This window comes from Bos indicus, chromosome 1 (genome assembly GCF_029378745.1).
Source record: "Bos indicus isolate NIAB-ARS_2022 breed Sahiwal x Tharparkar chromosome 1, NIAB-ARS_B.indTharparkar_mat_pri_1.0, whole genome shotgun sequence".
NCBI classification, from domain to species: Eukaryota; Metazoa; Chordata; class Mammalia; order Artiodactyla; family Bovidae; genus Bos; species Bos indicus.
In genome coordinates this window covers 101892270-101912524 of record NC_091760.1, presented here as the reverse complement: position 1 = coordinate 101912524, position 20255 = coordinate 101892270, and the positions used below count along the sequence as shown (strand labels likewise).

The 20255-nt window shown below is 33.7% G+C and overlaps 1 protein-coding gene across 2 annotated transcripts in view; it reads right to left on the bottom strand.

Annotated features, from left to right (window-relative positions):
* The window catches only part of BCHE (butyrylcholinesterase), a 78618-nt gene extending 65264 nt beyond the window's left edge, over positions 1 to 13354 (bottom strand). For both annotated transcript variants that reach the window (XM_019959949.2, XM_070792244.1), the window contains exons 1-2: positions 13211 to 13354; positions 5311 to 6835 (exon numbers count right to left, since the gene is read on the bottom strand). In XM_019959949.2, coding sequence (XP_019815508.2) covers positions 5311 to 6835; positions 13211 to 13325 — 1640 coding nt within the window. In that variant the 5' untranslated portion in view covers positions 13326 to 13354. The remainder of the gene's footprint in view (positions 1 to 5310; positions 6836 to 13210) is intronic.
* Between the last annotated feature and the right edge of the window lie 6901 nt (positions 13355 to 20255).

Genomic DNA, 20255 nt, shown 5'->3' with positions numbered 1-20255 from the left:
AAATGTTGAGAGAATTTGTAACTATTCAAACTGCCAATGAGAAATTCTAAAGGATGTTTTTTAGCACAAAGGAAAAAAATTCCAGATGACAATTAGAATCCATAGGAAGGGTCAAGAACACTGGAAATGATATATGCCCACAGAAATTTCCAGGCAAGAATCCTGGAGTGGACTGCCATTTCATTCTCCAAATCTCCCCAACCCAGTGATGGAATACAGGTCTTCTAAATTGCAGGTAGATTCTTTACCATCTGAGCCACCAGGGAAACCCCACTGAACACACAAGTAAACATAAAAGACTATGCTTTTTATTTTATGAATTTACATGAATATAACTTGTAAGAAACAAATACAATTTTAAGAGATATTTTATATTATATATTCCATAAACATAGGACAATATAAAAAATGAGGAGAATACATGAAACTTTATTGCTAATTTCTTACAGTTGTGAAGTAGTTAAGAGTGAAATGGAAAATAGGAAGCATGAATTGTTTAGAAAGTGGGAAATGTCAGCAAAGTAGGTCAGTATTAACTCTAAGTAGATAGTTATAAGTGAAACAATTTTAGTGTTAAAACAAACACTGGGGAAAAAATTAAAGACAAACTAAACATCCATAAAAAATACAACAGCATAAACATTAAAGAGGAACGAGTTGCAAAGGAGCAATAAGAAGGACGGATTCAAAATAGCAAGATGGTAGATTTAAACAAACACATTGATAATTATACTAAATGCCAATTGGGTTAATCATGCTAAATCTAAGAAAGGTTTCTTTTTTTTTTTTTTTAATTAGATGAGTTAGAGTAAAAGGATGGAACAAAATATATTGTGCAAACATAGCATGAGAAACTTGATGTATGTATCTTAATATTAGGCAAAGTCAATTTCAGGACAGAGACATTTCAAAATGATAAAAGTCAACTAATCAGGAATACATAATCCTAAATGTGCACGGAGTTAATAGTATAAATTTAAAATAGTAAAAGAAAAATTAGTAGAATTAAGTGGAGAAATAAACAGAATCACAATTATAGTGAAAGATGTTAGTACCCTTCTCTCAGTATTTAAAATAAGTAGACAAAAACATTAGAAGACCTGAGAAACCATGAATTAATTAATTTACTAATTAATTAATCATACCAAATAATAACAGGCATTCTTTTCAAGAGCACATAAAATAATCACCCATATGAATCATATCTGGGTCATAAAATAATTCTCAATATATTTCAAAACGGAAAATCTTGAGTAGAGTCTCTAACTAGAACTGAATTAAATTAGAAATCCACAACAAACTATCTAGAAATCATACAAATAGCTGAAAGTTAAATAAAAGACTACTAAACAACCCATTGGGAAAATAAAATACCACAAAGAAAAGTTCAAAATTATTTTGAACTTAGTCCTAATAAGAAATAGAACATATACTAAACATTCTTTAAGGAGAAAAAGACATTAAAACATTTTATGAACCATGTACTTGAAAATTCACTTTCCTGAATGATAATTACAACTCTTATTTCTACTTTTTACTTTCTTTGTATGTGATTTTGGGGTTATATGGGAGTAAAAATCTGCAGTTTCCCAATCTAGGCATTACTGACATTTGGAATGCATAATTTGTTGCTGGGGGACTATCCTGAGCATTGTAAGAAGTTTAGCAGCATCCCTGGCCTCTATATAGCTAGTAGCCCACCCCAGTTCCAGAAGTGATACTCAAAAATAACTCCATTTCACACCAGTCAGAATGGCTGCGATCCAAAATTCTATAAATAATAAATGCTGGAGAGGGTGTGGAGAAAAGGGAACCCTCTTACACTGTTGGTGGGAATGCAAACTAGTACAGCCACTATGGAGAACAGTGTGGAGATTCATTAAAAAACTGGAAATAGAACTGCCTTATGATCCAGCAATCCCACTGCTGGGCATACACACTGAGGAAACCAGAAGGGAAAGAGACACGTGTACGCCAATGTTCATCACAGCACTGTTTATAATAGCCAGGACATGGAAGCAACCTAGACATCCATCAGCAGATGAATGGATAAGAAAGCAGTGGTACATATACACAATGGAGTATTACTCAGCCATTAAAAAGAATACATTTGAATCAGTTCTAATGAGGTGGATGAAACTGGAGCCTATTATACAGATTGAAGTAAGCCAGAAGGAAAAACACCAATACAGTATACTAACGCATATATACGGAATTTAGAAAGATGGTAACAATAACCCTGTGTACGAGACAGCAAAAGAGACACTGATGTATAGAACAGTCTTATGGACTCTGTGGGAGAGGGAGAGGGTGGGAAGATTTGGGAGAATGGCATTGAAACAAGTAAAATGTCATGTATGAAACGAGTTGCAAGTCCAGGATCGATGCACGATACTGGATGCTTGGGGCTAGAGCACTGGGACGACCCAGAGGGATGGTATGGGGAGGGAGGAGGGAGGAGGGTTCAGGATGGGGAACACATGTATACCTGTGGCGAATTCATTTTGATATTTGGCAAAACTAATACAATTACGTAAAGTTTAAAAATAAAATAAAATTTAAAAAAATAAAAAAATAACTCCAGATACTGTTAAATGTCCTTGGTATGGGGAGTGGAGGCAAACCAAGGGGGAGCATCTCCCTGGGAAGAGAACGTCAAACATCATGTTTGTGGGCAAATGAATGTGAGTAGATTTCCCAACCTGACACTTAAACCAACTTTGTTACCATGGAGTTTATTTAATCATTCTAAGCTTCTCTATTTATTACATAGGTATACTTTGAAAAAATATAGTGCACACCAGGAGATTAACATTATGTTTTCCATCAAGTCAAATCTCAATGCATATGACATATTATTATCTCTGTCCAATTGTGCAAGCATGGACTATAAAGAAACTCACTGGTTAAATTGGTATCTTGCTGAATGGTATCTATGACTGAACTACACTAAAAAGTTTACTTTAATCTTTATGGTTTTAATCTTGTTCATGTGAATTTACTATTACATAAAAATTTTTCAATATTCATTTATTCCCTATTAAAGTATGCTAATCATAGAAGTAAATTAGGATTAAACAATCTTTTATTCCATTAATTATCAAATATTCTCTTCTTTGACCTGTTGCACTCATTTGCCATAGATACTTCACCTCGTTCTCAGTGTTCTCCATTGTGAAATAAGAAAATATATATTTCTTGATGATTTAAACATGTAAGATATAAGTCTTTTAAAAATTATAGGCATCAATATTTTGAAGAAATGTTGATGTTTCCCTTAAATTACCTTAATAGTTCCCCTAAATTATTTATAATTTCTAGAATTGTCAGACAGAATTAAAAACATATTCAAGTGATTTAATGTGGATTAAAGCCTTGAGGGAGAGAACAGAATGAAATATACATAATTCTAAAGTAGCTCTAGAAATAAGATGTTCCTTGTTAAGCAGAAATTTAGGCTGATGTTGAGAAGGTGTAATATATTGTACAGCTACAGATAATAGCTTACATATCTTAAAAAAAAGTTTAACTTGTTCTTACTGAATCTAAATATTTGTGAAGTGGGACATATACCAATGTCAGTACTTCAATAAGTATCCAATAAAACCATAACTTCTCTATCAAGAAGTTAAATCTTAGTCTAGTTTAGGAGGCTCAGAATAAAATGAAAGATAGCATTTAGATACATGACTGTCAATGGTTTCTCTGGGAGTGTAAAACAGGTCTGAAGCAATTACAACTCTTAGAATTAAAGTTACTCTGTATGAAACATGTAATTGGTCAAAACAACACAATAGTAGGACTTGTGTCATTAAAAAGGAGAGAGGTAAATTTTCTAAACAGGGCACACAGCAAGAACAGGTTCTACGGTATAGTTAAACTTGAAATCTTTGATATTCATGTGATAATTCCTCTACCAAAGAAACAGGTACTAAGGAGAATGGGTTGTAGCAAGGTTAGAGAAGCATCTTAATGCCAGATGGAAGACTTTTAGCCTTATATACAGTGAATAAGTGTCAAAACATTTTGAGAGGAGTTATAAAATACAGATACTTTGTAGAAAGATACCTACAATAACATGAAGCATCAACACAATGAATTCCAAGGTTCGATGCACGATACTGGACGCTTGGGGCTGGTGCACTGGGACGACCCAGAGGGATGGTAATGGGGAGGAAGGAGGGAGGAGGGTTCAGGATGGGGAACACATGCATACCTGTGGTGGATTCATTTTGATATATGGCAAAACCAATACAATATTGTAAAGTTAAAAAATAAAATAAAAAACAAACCAAATGGAGGACGGAAAATAAAACCAGAAAGAAAATCATTCCCCAAATTCTTTTTGATTATAAAGATAGGATGACAAATTGGATTAATGCATCAATCAGTTTGTGAGTTTCTGTAAGCATTTTTCAAAAAAAGAGATGCCCCAATTTTTATTTTTTTGGTTATTCTCACTGATACAAATTTTTGGTGTAGAAAATTCAATTTGAGGTTACACATTATTACAAAATCATTATTTTTTATACACATGAAGTATTAAAAAATAGAAAATATATTGATATTAAAAGAGCATTTTTTCCTCTGACTATTGAAGAGATAATATCACAATATTTATAACATATGAGGGAAAATATGTTCTTTTGTAGCATCTCTTATTATGTAATGTCACCCTTGTGACTACTCAAGTGGACAGCAGCTTAGCTAAACAAGATGAGCCTTGCAGCTCTTGTTCAACCAAGGTTACCTAAAACCTCTGAACAAACATATTAGGGAATAAAAAACGTTGATAAAATGTCAAATTCTGTATTTTGAGTAATGTGAGGACCAACCTGAATACCATCCTGCCCTTTGATTTTCCTGTGATGGTATGTCTTTCTTTGTGTATCAGGAAACAGTGTACCACTGCTTAAGAGCATGAGCAAAAGAGAGATATTCCTGCTCCTTCTTAAACATGTGAACACTGTGAACTTTTAGGCTGAAAAGCACTTGACAAGGTGGACATCTTGTTCGCAAGGTGGACATCTAGTTCCATACAAACTTTGGGGAACGTTGTTAAAGTACTTTATGCTGCTTTGGAAATGAAATCAGAAAATATTTTTCATAAAAGTCCTTTGATTATTTCTTTTAAGCACTCTGATGCAAGGAACTGAAATGTACTAAATAATGAAAAACAAAACCAGCTTAAGGTGTGAAGAGAATAAATAATCAAAATGTTTCTGTACCTTGAATGAAGTCTACACTGGGGAACATGCAAAGCTAAGCAAAACAAAACAAACAAGAACAATTACAAAAATTGGCACTTACCCATATTTTGCAAAATTTGCCCAACGTTTCATAATGGATCTACTAAAAATTTCCTCAGCTTTTGTGTAATTAACTCTTCTTTCCAGTGGCAAACCAAAAACAAATTCGATCTCATAACCATGCATCACTCCCATCCATTCTGGCCAAGGGAGTTTGGAGGATCGGTGCTCGAAGTAGTAGAAAAAGGCATTGTTTCCCATATCTGAGAACTTTTTGGTGAACTCCAAAGCAGGACATATGATATTATAATCCCCAACAACATCGTCCAAGGCCTCACGGTACTTTTCAGCTCTCTGATCATCTAACCAGTCCATGTAGTGGAAAAGGATCGATTCCTTTCCAAACTCACTCACTCCTGGAAAAAATATTTTTAAACCTTCTTGAAATTCTTTTCTGGTTATAATACTATTGTTATCTTTGCTGAAGCCAGGAGCACCATATACTAAAAATGCTGTCCCTTCATCTTTATTAACACCCACCAAGATCTGGGTTTTTTTGAACTGTCCAAGTTGGAGTAGTATGTCTGGCATGTCAGTGAGAAAATCACCATCCACAGTGGGACCAAAATTTACTGATAAGAGTGTACCATAGGGGACAACAAACACTTCATGACGAAGAATCTCCTGGGGATCTTTATTTCGAAGGCATTTGATTATCTCAGTGTCATTTTCTCTAGAGCAACCAATAAATTTAGCTAAAGTCAATGTTCTGTTCCTAGCTTCATAATGAGATGTCACTGCCCAAGGAGCATTAGAGGATCCACTTTGCAGAATAGCTCTGGTAAACAACGGGTGGCTTTCAGGAGAAAGTAAATGAAGGCTAACTGAAGCTGCTCCTGCACTTTCTCCAAAGAGAGTTACACTTTTAGGATTTCCACCAAAGGCTGCTATGTTTTTTTGGACCCACTGAAGAGCCAACTGTTGATCAAATAGACCAACATTCCCTGGTGCCTCAGGATTTCCTGGTAAAGCTAAGAATCCGAGGGCACCCACTCTATAGTTCATTGAAACCACAATAACTCTTTCAACCCGTGCCAGAAACTTGCCATCATAAACATGCAAAGATGATGTTCCAGTCTGAAAACTACCACCGTAGATCCATATCATTACAGTAGCATTTTTTGGTTTAGGTGTTGGAATCCACACATTTAGATATAAACAGTCTTCACTGAGGTCAGTGTTTGGGTTCCACATCTCTGAACCAAGGAAGCCTGGAAAACTTTGATCTGTGTTCTGATAACAAGAATTTGCATATTTTGTGGCATTCCAAATATCAGGCCACTTGGTCAAAGATTGTGGCTTTTTGAATCGTAGTCTACCAAGAGGTGGCTGTGCATACGGGATTCCAAGAAAGGCTGTTACTGTGCCACCAAGTACTGGCAAGTGCATCCCCCTGACTTTTCCATTCTTGGTGGTAATTATGATGTCTTCTTCAGTGTGTGACTTCTCAAAGAGTACCCAGAGCAGAAGGAACCACAAGACAAATCTGATGTATATGACTGTACTCCGGCTCTGCATATTGGTTTCTGCAAGAGAGGTAAGCAGGAAGTTTTAACAGCTTCATGCATCTAATGTTATATTTTATTGATGATAATTAACTAAAATTTAGCAGTTCTTATTAATCCTGTAAATTATGAAAACTAATTAATCTGTTATTGCTACAAACAATAGAAAATGGTTGGACATATTTCAATTTTCAATTTAGGAAAGAAATGAGTGAAATGGAAATGGAAAAAGAAATGATTTCAATTTGAAGAGATTCATTTACAAACCTCTGTAAGAAAGAGAGATTTAGTATTTTAAGGAGAAAATTCATCCAAGGCATATGTGTGTGTGTGTGTGTATATATATGTGTGTGTGTGTATATATATATATATATATATATATACAATTTTACCAGGCATTAAGTGGCAGTCTATTAATGACAGATATAGTAGATTAAATTTCTACCTTGGTTAGAGGAAGAAATACAAGCTCACATATTCTCTGGAATATATATACAGTTCTAATCATGGCTGACTGGCTCTTGACAGAGCTGTGAAGTAGGTTAAGAAACTCTAAGGATCTTCAGACCTATTACTGTCTTTTTCTGTTTCCACAGTCCCATCTGGGGTCCTTTTTGCCTTAGTGGTTTTTTCCTCTGTACAAGCATAAGGATAATGTAAGGTCAGAAGAGAATTTGGACAAGCAATTCATAAAATGTTAAGTAACAAAAAAAAAAATGCAGTAGCTGCCATTAATCCTACAAATTGTGAAAACAAACAAATCTACCACTATAAAGGTCTACCAGAAATAGATAGAGAAGACTGGATATATACCAGTCCTTTGGAACTGAATAACCATGAAGGGTTTTTCTACCTAAATTATATTGTCAATGAAGAGACTGACTGATAATGTAATGTGTGGATGAAGAAATCAATTTAGAAGAAATTTTACACTCAGAGATGACTCAATACATGTCTTAATCTGTTAATTTATTAAAGCATATGCAACTAGGGAGGTTAAATGTGTTAGCATGGTCAGATTTGCTTATATTTTGGTAGTGGACAGTGAAATCAGAAGATTAAAATTAAGGAATTACTGGAAAAAGTGGGGGAAGCAAAAGTAATCTTTGATACCTACCAAATCATCACTATTTGACATTTCATGAAATAATATTTATTTAATAATATGAAAAGAACATTTGGGGAAATCAAAGTTTTATTTAAAATTCATAATGCACAGTTGAGTTTCTTTTCAATAAAAAATTTAAATCACATTCTGAAACTCTAAGTGACAAAGGATAGAAAAATGTAATGCAGATATCATCTGAAAGAACTAATATCTTCATACAACTGAGGAAAAAAAGAAAATCTGATTAAAATTGTCAAATACAAACACTGATTCTCATCCATAAAACAATAGCAAAGTTCCATACATGTACAAAATGTTTTCTTCATTATGTTTTGAGAGTGTAATAATAAATCCAAACTATGTGTCCATGAAACTAATCCTGTGAGCACTGAGAATTTGTATTAGATTTTTTATTTTTTTTCTTAAATTTTAGATTGTCTTAGAAGGCAGTGATTTAGGCACTACCTATTAAGATAACTGTCTTAGATCTATGATCCTCACAGTTAATGAGCCTCATTCACCACTGCTCACAGGACAGCTAGTAACCAACAGGTATTTTTTGATCCCCCAAAATATATGAATAAACTAATCCACTGTATACACTACTTTGTTCAATGTACAGTACTTATAGATGTATATCCATTTCTACTGCTATCTCTGTCTCTTTGTCTATGATTATGGCTATGTCTATAAATATATTTATCTCTAATTCTACTTATATCTGCATGTTTATGCCTACATACACATATATATTTATACATAATGATTGCTATAATAGTAAGGCTTTAAAAAATTAAGCCATGAGATTTTTTATGCTCTCAATTTTGAAATAAATGACTCTGTTATTACCAATAAAATATTTTGAAGTATATAATATTTTAACACTATATTCTATTATGAAATTTAGATATAATCAAATTAAATATAATTTTTTATAAAAATAATAAATATAATGTCATGGTATATACTCTTGCCTGTAAAATACCATGGACAGAGGAGCCTGGTAGGCTACGGTCCATGGGGTCGCTGAGTCAGACACAACTGAGCGACTTCACTTTCACTTTTCACTTTCATGCATTGGAGAAAGAAACGGCAATCCACTCCAGTGTTCTTGCCTGGAGAATCCCAGGGATGGGGGAGCCTGGTGGGCTCCATCTATGGGGTCGCACAGAGTCAGACACGACTGAAGCGACTTAGCAGCAGCAGCAGCAACAGCATGGTAATATAAAGATGCCTGTAAACTTGACACTTGAGGCTTCCCTGATGGCTCAGTGGTAAAGAATTTACCTGCCAATTCAGGAGCCTTGATTCAATCCCTGGGTCAGGAATATCCCCTGTAGAAGGAAATGGCAACCTATTCCAATATTATCACCTGGGAAATCCCATGGACAGAGGAACCTGGGAGGCTACAGTCCATTGGGTCACAAAGAGTTGGACACAACTTAGTGACTAAATAGCAGCAGCAGTAGCAAATTTGACTCTAATAAAATTTTATATTTCAGAGAGTTAGGAGTTTTAGAGATACTGCTAACACATACTACAGTTTTATTTTTTCCCCCTTCTGATAAATCCTAAGACATTTCTTCTAAATTGGAGGTAGGCATTTGGCCTAGCTCAATCAATCTCTACTAAGTCTAATAAAGATTGTATTCTTTTTGTTTGGTTTTACATAAACCATATAACAGATCCTGATAATTTTTGGTTTCTGACAGTTTTCAAACTTTCATTCTATTGTTTATTAATTTTATTCCATAGCGAATATAAAATTACTACCAACATATTTTGTTTTTGTATGTAATTAATAAATGTAATAATATTCATTGCATGTATTATGAAAGGCTGCTATAACATCTAAAAGGTTGTAATAACATTCCATGTCACTTAATTGATTTATATAAGTACTTGCATGCTTTTATTTATATTTTGTGCTAAGTAGAACTTAATGTTATATAATATGATTTATATGAGTAATAATCTTTCTTTTTCAACAGTGATATCTATGAGTCATCACCTTGGTATTACTAATATAAGTACTTACACCTTGTAATTGTAAATAATGTAATTAGTAACATTCAATCATATAAACTTGTGTTTGTAGCAAGAATGGTAATATAATTCTAATTCACCTTGGTGTTAACCTGTTGGAATAATTTTAAATACTATATTATTAAATCTAGGTTTTAGCATGAACATATGCTTCTATTTGCATACTCATTATTAGTGTAGGCTAATATGTTTATATTTATTTGCATGCATGCTAAGTCACTTCAGTCATGTCCAACTCTTTGTGACCCTATGAACTGTAGCCTGCCAGGCTCCTCAGTCCATGGGGTTCTCCAGACAAGAATACTAGAGTGGGTTGCCATGCCGTCCTCCAGGGGATCTTCCCAACCCTGGGACTGAACTCTGGGTCTCCTGCATTGCAGGAGGATTTTTTACTGCTGAGCCACTGCAGTCCTTTATTTAAGTAAGAATAATTTTTTTTTCATAATCTAGTATTTTCTAGTCTAAATGCTGCACTGTAGTTTTACCATTAAGAGATGTTTATGTTTTTAATATACATTATCACATGATAAGCAATCAAAAAGTAGACAAAGGAGATTAAAAAATGTTATTGCTCTGTATCTCTAAGTGTTTACTAATAATTAAAGTATTCAACAAAATTTCATTTATTTCATCCTATAAATTCTGTTGCAAATTGACTACTGGTACATTAAACAATTTAAATTCTGAGAACACATAACATGTTTATCACAAAGAATGGGGTAAATTTTCATACCAAGGACAACTGAGTAAATGAATTTAGAAATACTCAGTTTAAATCAACTAATTTATTGTAATAATATTTAATACTTGATTAAAGGCATTAGTTTTGTTTGGAATTGCAAAAGAAAATTGATGGGAGTGAGGAGGGAGACAAACCTGGAAAATAATGAATACTATAGTGTTCCAAGTTTATCAAATGCTCCAGGATATCAAAATCTACTGGCAATTTGGGGAAATTATTCTCAACTTAAAAAAAAAAAAAACTTTCAAAATTAAAAATGTATTTTCTTTTTTTTTGCATTTTTAATTCAATTTTGAAAGTAGTATCAAAATTCCTTGACTAGTTTTAAAAATATTCAATGGTATAAGATATGAGTATAATAAAATTATTGGTATAAAAAGCTGTTTATTTGCCATATATTTGTCATAATTGGATATCAACCAAATTTTCTAAATAATGGGGCAGTCAAGGACTTATTAAAGGATGGTCAAGCAAAACCTGTTAATAGTTTTCGCTGAATGTAGTTTTCTTGTCTTTTTAAGAAAGTTTTAGTAGAATGTATACTTCTATATAAAAATAAAGACTGTTAAAATGGTAGGAAAAGAGCCATCTAGATAATATGATCTAGAACAAGGGCCACTAAAATGTAGATAGTCCAATTAAAACAACTGAGCCTTTATATCAAACCTAAAAAGCTTGTTTTGTTGTAGGCTAAGTGAAGCGGGGAATTGAGGAAGTCTGTTTATAAACTACAGCATTGTCTTCCAGGGATCCTTCAGATACCCAATAGACACTAAAAGGATGTATAGATAGAAGACACTATATTAGGTATGAAACACAGATCTATAACTCTCCTCAAGGAGGAAAACATTTTACAAACTTTTTATTGTGTGAATAATTTGAACATTTAATATTAGATATCTTGGGTCTTCTTGCAAAGTTCAATCTGTTCTTAGGTTGACATCTATTCATTTATAATTCTCCATTTGGAACCGTTCAGTTTTGATAAGAATGAGCAGATTTTGGCAAGAAAGCATTAAAATGAAGACATATAATTTAAGCATGCATTATTCATTGTTACCAAGAAATAAATCAAAGCATAAATTAAATCTGTAAATAAGATATCATTTGCTTATATTTGAAAAGCTGAAATATGGAGTAGATCCCTATATTTTCTTTTTTTAGCTTTCTTTTTTATTTTTTTAAATTCTGAAAATATGCTAACACATTTACAGGAGACTTGGAAATTACAGAACAATGTTATGTATAGTTCCACTATATATTACAAATTTTTGTTTCAAATAAATATATTAAGATTTTTAGTTGGAGTTTCACCAAATATTTTCTTATAATTAAAAAACTAAGGACAATAATATGTCTAGGAGAACAAAACAGAACTTTGCAAATTCAATTAGAAATTTAATTTGCATCCAAAAGACCACTCTATTTCAAACACACAGAGAATTCCAAAGGTTGTCATTTAAAGTAAAAATAATTATTTAAAACCTCATGCTTATCCTTAATAACTACATAAGTGACATATAATTATATTTATCATAGCTATGAGATAGCTCATATCATGGAAGGCATTATACAGACTAGTAACAGTAACTCCTGAGTTTATTATTATTCAATATATTCATAAAAAGTTGGAAGGAATAACTTTATTTTCTTTTAAATTACAAACAGAAATCATAAATAGTGAAATAATTTTGTTCACATTTCAGTTCACTTTTAATCATTCATATTGTTTTATAAAAACTCAATGCTAAATCCTCTGGTGAAATAAGAATTGATATCAAAATAAAGGTAGATTTACAAAATTATAGGATGAGCAGAAAGTGTGCATTTGCTATTATTTCTATAATAATAAAAATAACAGCAAATGTAAAACACTTTTCTATAAATACACATATTAGAAAAAGAATAAACAGGGCAAACTAGACAAAAGTTTGTAAATCAAATCAAGAAGTAGATCTTTCCTTTTATACAAAACAAACTTAGACCTTTCTTTTGCAAATTGATTTTGCTAAAGTTTCAAATGGCAAAATGCTAAGTGGTCTGTAAAACCAGACAATAAGAGAACTATTCATTTCAAACCACTTTAAAAAAAGAAAAAAATAGAGAGTAAGATTGGTCAATAAACACTTTTGTTTCTCTTTTAAGGAGACATTCACCAAACAGAGCATTTAAATGTAAAACACAGCATAAAATGTTTTCCCTTAGAGGGTGGATTAGGAACATACATTGCGGTGATCCCATTAAGTGCTATGGTCCTTTATACAAAGTTGAACAAATTCATTGTTTCCTTAGCAGTTAAGTGGACTCAGTCTGTTTCCTGAATAATCAGAAGGTTTGATGTATGTGGCTGCTCCCTTCATCTGTCCCATTTCCAATGACTGCCTCCCACAGAGCACCAACGGGGCACAACAAACACGTGAAGGGATCACATTCCTCTTACAGAATGAGCTTCAGGGTAACTTCCATCTCTACAGGAAGACGTAAATTCAGAGCAACTTACCCGACTCACTGCAACAAAGATGATAAAGTTTGCAAGGAGTGGAAATCATATAATACTTCAGGGAAATGCAGTATGCAGCTGCTGCTCCAGCCTGTAAATTGGACTGCACTGACATTACAATCAACAGTTACTGACAAAGCTCGCGAGAGTTGGCAGCGGCAACTTGATCTAGAAGCAGCCAATCTTTACTTTCTGACATCTGTTCAGAGGCTAATTGTATGAATGCTGTAGTGATTCATTTACAAAAGTATTACCGGAGTCGTGTTTTAAGATTGCAGACACTCATCTAGAGTGAAGAAAAAGAAAGCTACAGAGCAGATACTGAAATTGAACAGAAAATACACAGGGTTTTTTTTTTTTTCTTTTTTAATCGTTTGTTTTCATTTTCTTTTTAAACACCTCCAGAACTTTTAAGGTTTTATTCTCCTTTATGGAATCTACATTTTTCTCATGCTGATTTTGATTTAAATATATATATGTTGCTTTAAAGAAATGTTGAAATTGTTGTACCTTCAATCTGTGTCAAGCACTTAGCTGTGTTACTATTGTTTAGTCCCTCAGTTGCGTCCCACTCACTTTTGCCACCCCATGGACTGTAGGCTGCCAGGCCCCTCTGTCTATGGGATTCTCCAAGCAAGAGTTCTGGAGTTGGTTGCCATTTCCTTCTTCACATATAGTTATAAAGAAGTGTAAAAAATTAAATAGGAAACTATTCTGGTAAAACTATGAAAATCAAAAGACTAGTTTTATCAATGAATGAATGTGATATGTATGTCCTTCCAGCCCCTACACCCCAACATCCATGTAAATCATACAGATATCAGCTTTGATAATTTCCTAATTGGGGACCCTGCAGGCAGTCAAGTGTTGTAAGAAGCCACAAAATTTCTGCTTGAGACGAGGAAAATAAAATAGAATGAACATTCATCACTATACTTTATAGAAAAACACACTTGTCAGCTGAAACTGCGTGAACTCTCAAGGATGTATATGCATCTTTCAACCTTATCTTCCCTGACTTGGCTTTTCGGGCAAATGAAAAAACACATAAAAAAATTTTTTTTATGAACCATTTAATGCCTGACTTCTCATTGCAGTTATAGTCTTTATCTCCCACAAACGATCACTTTCACTTTTAAGTCTCTCGCTTTGGGGCTTGTCATGGACTAACCAGTAGGCATGTAATTGTGGATAAGCCTATGTTTTGTTTTTAAAACATGTTTAAGATTTCAAATATGCAAATGTAAGAGCTGTCATTTGTTATTAATACTGTCTTGTGTCAGTCATTATAATTGACAACTTACATAACTTGTTTTATTTTATTTCAACAAATATATAAGTTAAATATTACTAATTGCATTTTCAGATGAGGACACTGAAGCTCTTAAAGATCAGAAACTTGGCTATATATATTTTTTACCACTAGTAGGAATTGGCATCAGAATTTTAACCTAGATTTTTCTGATGTCATTCCATGTCAACTGTTCCCAAGATACCAACCACTTTGGCCTTTTTAAATAATCTTTTCTGGGAAATTTGCTCCTTGGGAGGTATTTATTAGACAATGAATTTCACAGTCACAGTGATTTATATTGTATTTAGAATATAGTTTAAGTAATGACAATCTAGTAACACAAAAGTTACAGAGTAAATGGTTTATCTAAAGGAAAAAAGATTTTTTTCAAAAACAGTACACTGACAACACAGTGAATAGTAACGTGATGGCATTTTTGTTTAAAATATAGTCATTCTAGTAATCCATGTGGAACAGATTAGTTTAATATATGTGCCTTTTTTTTCATTGAAATGCCAAATTTCTTCTCTCCAACACAGCTGCACTGCATTGTTCTGGGTTAACATGTGGTTGATCTTATTCTCCTGCAGTTATTGAGTGATGTTTTTGATGTTAGCAAATGCAGGAGAACATTCTGCATGTAATATCAACACATCACAATGAAAATATATCAGATATTAATATATTTCATTTTCATCTTTAAACAGGAAAGTAAACAATAAAATCTTTTATCCTTATATCTTTAACACATGTTTAAACTGGCTGACTAGCAGTGTCAACTGATAAAATCTGGCAATTTTTTCTCTTTTTATTTCATTTACCCTCACCATTCCTCAGACATGCCATCCTATTTAATGCATTATTTCAGTGCATTTCTTTTGCCTGTCTTATTGGAGGTTTTATTCATTTGTGGCTCAACATATAGCAGCTACTTCTGTGATGCCAATATTTTTTCACACTTATCCAGCAAGAGGACTTAGTCACACAAAATGAATTTTGTTTCAAGCTTATTTGGCAAGGGTTGTTCTATTACCTGACAGAACCCTTGAGGGTTCATGATCATATTGTTAAATGTTGAGACTGCCTCCTAAGTAATACTGCTCAAATACCACAAGAGTGTTGAAATGGTGTTAATACCGCTCAGGTTTTACAACCATGTATGCTAAAGGTCTGGCAAGACTTATGGTCTTGAATGAACATTTTCAGTTAGTCTATCACACAGAGTTTTTACTTTTAAGATTTTATTGTTACTTAATTACCACTTATCTGGTTGTTTTCTAGATAGCAGCTCTGAAGGAGATTTGACACAGCTTGGGAAATAGTAATATCACATTATACATTAGTCTTTATTAGGCATACTCATGCTATGAAAATGCCCTAATCTTTCATTAATACTTTCTTTTTTACAAGAACAATGCCTTCTCTAAAAAAATATGGGTTACCAAAAAATACCCAATGTTTTATGTATCACAGAGATGGAAAAGGTCATTTGATATATTCCATTCTACTTAAAAAAAAAAACTATGAACATAGTTATAATCAGACATATATAAAACAATAATTAGGTTATTAAAATTTTCCTTATTTTCAAAATTTATTTCATAATATTAATTTTTATTAAAATGTTTTAATGACCTAGCGATACATTATCAATGATTATACTACAATTTCTTGCACCATTTGTTTCTTATATGATGATAAAATAATTTGCAAGCACTACTACTTACAGACATTGTTCTAAGGACTTTGAATATATTAACTCATTCAAAACTCAAAACCCCCTTTTAAGTAAATACTATTATTATCCCTATTTTTTGGTTAAAGAAATTTAGTCAGAAAGCGTTTTAGTAACTTACCAAACGTCATACAGGTAATGAAAGTATTTTCTAATTTTTTAAATGTAAACACTCACAATTGGCATTTTTGCAACTTTTGTTTATTTTCTTAATCTATTTTCCCAGAAGTGGAATAAGTGAACATAACTAGTAGAATGTAGTTAGATTTTTTTTGTTTTTTGTTTTATTTTGTTTTTGGAATTTTCTGAGGTCCTCAATAGACTGTTGAATAAGAATAGGCTTCTAACAATTCTGGCAAAAGGAGAAATATTCTTGATAGGAATAAATCTGAACAAGTCTCTGAAGTTAAGACACTAGACATTCATCTCTGGATGTGGCAAGGTGAGGTATTTAAAGGTAAATTTCTTGACAGATTTTAAAAGTTTCCAGTCCTACAAGCAATATAATTCTTTAAGAGTTTGGTGACACCTAATATTGGAAGTGCCTGCAGGCAGTTCCTCTTTTATCCTGAATGATAAAGCAAAGATCTCTTGGAATTAAGGGAGGGTGAATAATGGGAAGTCTAAACTAGCTCTATGCTATTTACTCCAGGATACTGGAGTGGGCTGCCATTTCCTTCTCCAGGAGATCTTCCCAACCCAGGGATCAAACCCAGGTCTCCTGCATTGCAGACAGACACTTTACCATCTGAGCCACCAGGGAAGCCCAGGATATGGGTAGTTCGTGTAAAATGCTATGGAAAGAGGCTTATAAGCCCCCAAAATTTGATTACAGTCTAGAAGGCTAGACTCTTAGAAGATCAATAATAAGCCACAGCTTCTGAGGAAATATGAAGCCCAATTTCATGGAATTTGCAAACAAAAAGGATCAAAGTAAAGAAATAAGCTCTAAAACTAAATTACACAGGGCTTGAGCAAAGAAAGGAGAAATTAATTTTTTTAACATGAAAAGAGAGAGAAAAGCAGTACCTTTCTTGGCTTATAATCTTATTTATTGAATAGACCTAAATTTAGTCTTACCAAGCCCTTGATTAATCTTGGTTCTATGCTCAGACAAAAAAAGCGTACATTAGCATGCCACAGGATCAATCTTGGTGCTCTTTAAAAATCCTGGGTTCAGATATTTAAACTAGCCTCCTATGTGAGACAGACTCAGGAAGTTCAAAGACCACACCAAGTGGCAGAGGCCAGGTTCCTGACTCCTTAGGAAATTGTTATCTTCTCATATTTATGGTTTATCTTTTTCTATCTACTCATATGTAATTACACCTTTTACTTTAGCTAATTTGGAAAAGCATCAAATGTAATATTGTATAGTCTATTTTCAAATAAGTACTATTTGAAATATATCTATTGGAAATACTATTTGAAAGTCTATCAAATAAATACTCTTCACCTTAATTTCATTGCCTGTGTATTGTTTTTACAATGTACTATAATTTACCTAACTCATTTTTTTTATTCTTGTAAAGTTAAATTTCTTTAAACTTATCATGAAATAGTAACATAAAAATAGGCATAACAATTATAGATATTTTTATACATTTCTTATTTTTCTTGAGAAAAATTTATATTTTTTATATTTATATTTTTATAAATATATAAAATCAATTTATATTTCCACTGGCGATCTAATGTATCTGCTTTATGTTTAAAAGACAACTGATTATGTATTTTCCTGTTTCTCCATTTCACTTGATAAACTACAACTTTATATTTAACTATTTTGGTGTTACTGTGATCAATCATGTGTTTATCAGTTTCCTGAAATATAGTATTTTAATTTAGACATAATTTCAAAACACTGTAAAGAACTCTCATATACATTTACCCAGATTCACATGCATACATACTAAGTCGCTTCAGTCACGTCCAACACCCTGCGACCTTATGAACTGCAGCCGGCCAGGCTCCTGCGTCCATAGGATTCTACAGGCAAGAGTACTGGAGTGAATTGCCATGCCCTCCTCCAGGGGGTCTTCCTGACTGTGGGGTCTAATCCTTGTCTCTTACATCTGCTGAAGGCAAGTTCTTTACCACTAAAGCCACTGGGAAGCCCCCAGATTCACTGCATGCTACTATTTTCACATATTTTCAATAACATGATCTCTTTCTTCATCTGAAATATATATGTATGTGCATATATTGAATATTATTTTTCCTAAGTTATTTCAGGGTTATTTGCAGGCATAATGCTCCTTTATCTTTGAATATGCCAGCAAATTTGGAAAACTCAGCAGTAGCCACAGGACTGGAAAAGGTCAGTTTTCATTCCAATCCCAAAGAAAGGCAATGCCAAAGAATGCTCAAACTACCGCACAATTGCACTCATCTCACACGCGAGTAAAGTCATGCTCAAAATTCTCCAAGCCAGGCTTCAGCAATACATGAACCGTGAACTTCCAGTTGTTCAAGCTGGTTTTAGGAAAGACAGAGGAACCAGAGACCAAATTGCCAACATCTGCTGGATCATGGAAAAAGCAAGAGAGTTCCAGAAAAACATCTATTTCTGCTTTATTGACTATGCCAAAGCCTTTGACTGTGTGGATCACAATCAACTGTGGAACATTCTGAAAGAGATGGGAATACCAGACCACCTGACCTGCCTCTTGAGAAACCTGTATGCAGGCCAGGAAGCAACAGTTAGAACTGGACATGGAACAACAGACTGGTTCCAAATAGGAAAAGGAGTATGTCAAGGCTGTATATTGTCACTCTGATTATTTAACTTCTATGCAGAGTGCATCATGAGAAATGCTGGGCTGGAAGAAGCACAAGCTGGAATCAAGATTGCCGGGAGACATATCAATAACCTCAGATAGGCAGATGACACCACCCTTATGGCAGAAAGTGAAGAGAAACTCAAAAGCCTCTTGATGAAAGTGAAAGTGGAGAGTGAAAAAGTTGGCTTAAAGCTCAACATTCAGAAAACGAAGATCATGGCATCCGGTCCCATCACTTCATGGGAAATAGATGGGGAAACAGTGGAAACAGTGTCAGACTATTTTTCTGGGCTCCAAAATCACTACAGATGGTGACTGCAGCCATGAAATTAAAAGACGCTTACTCCTTGGAAGGAAAGTTATGACCAACCTAGATAGCATATTCAAGGGCAGAGACAGTACTTTGCCAACAAAGGTTCGTCAAGTCAAAGCTATGGTTTCTCCTGTGGTGATGTATGGATGTGAGAGTTGGACTGTGAAGAAGGCTGAGTGCCAAAGAATTGATGCTTTTAAACTGTGGAGTTGGAGAAGACTCTTGAGAGTCCCTTGGACTGCAAGGAGATCCAACCAGTCCATTCTGAAGGAGATCAGCTCTGGGATTTCTTTGGAAGGAATGATGCTAAAGCTGAAACTCCAGTACTTTGGCCACCTCTTGCAAAGAGCTGACTCATTGGAAAAGACTCTGATGCTGGGAGGGATTGGGAGCAGGAAGAGAAGGGGACGACAGAGGATGAGATGGCTGGATGACATCACTGACTCGATGGACGTGAGTCTGAGTGAACTTCGGGAGTTTGTGGTGGACAGTGAGGCCTGGTGTGCTGCGATTCATGGGGTTGCAAAGAGTCAGACACGACTGAGTGACTGAACTGAACTGACTCCTTTAAGATATATGGAAATTCACCTGCTGTAGATACAAGTGAATTCAATCAGCAGTATGATAAATATAATACAAAACTAAATAGCCCTGCTATTGAGGGACAAATCCAATTTAGAGAAGGACAACTAATATATGTAGAAGGAATAATATGTTAGAAAAAAAAGATATAACAATCTTTGGTGAAATTGGGTCAGCCAAGAATTAACAACTGTTATTAAAATTATTAAGTATATGATTGATGGAGAACTACATATTTGATATTCCTTAAAAATCACATACATTACATTTAGAATTTCATGACCTAAGCAGAGGGCCAAATTTAAGGAATATTGGGAACAAAACAGGACCTAGTTCAT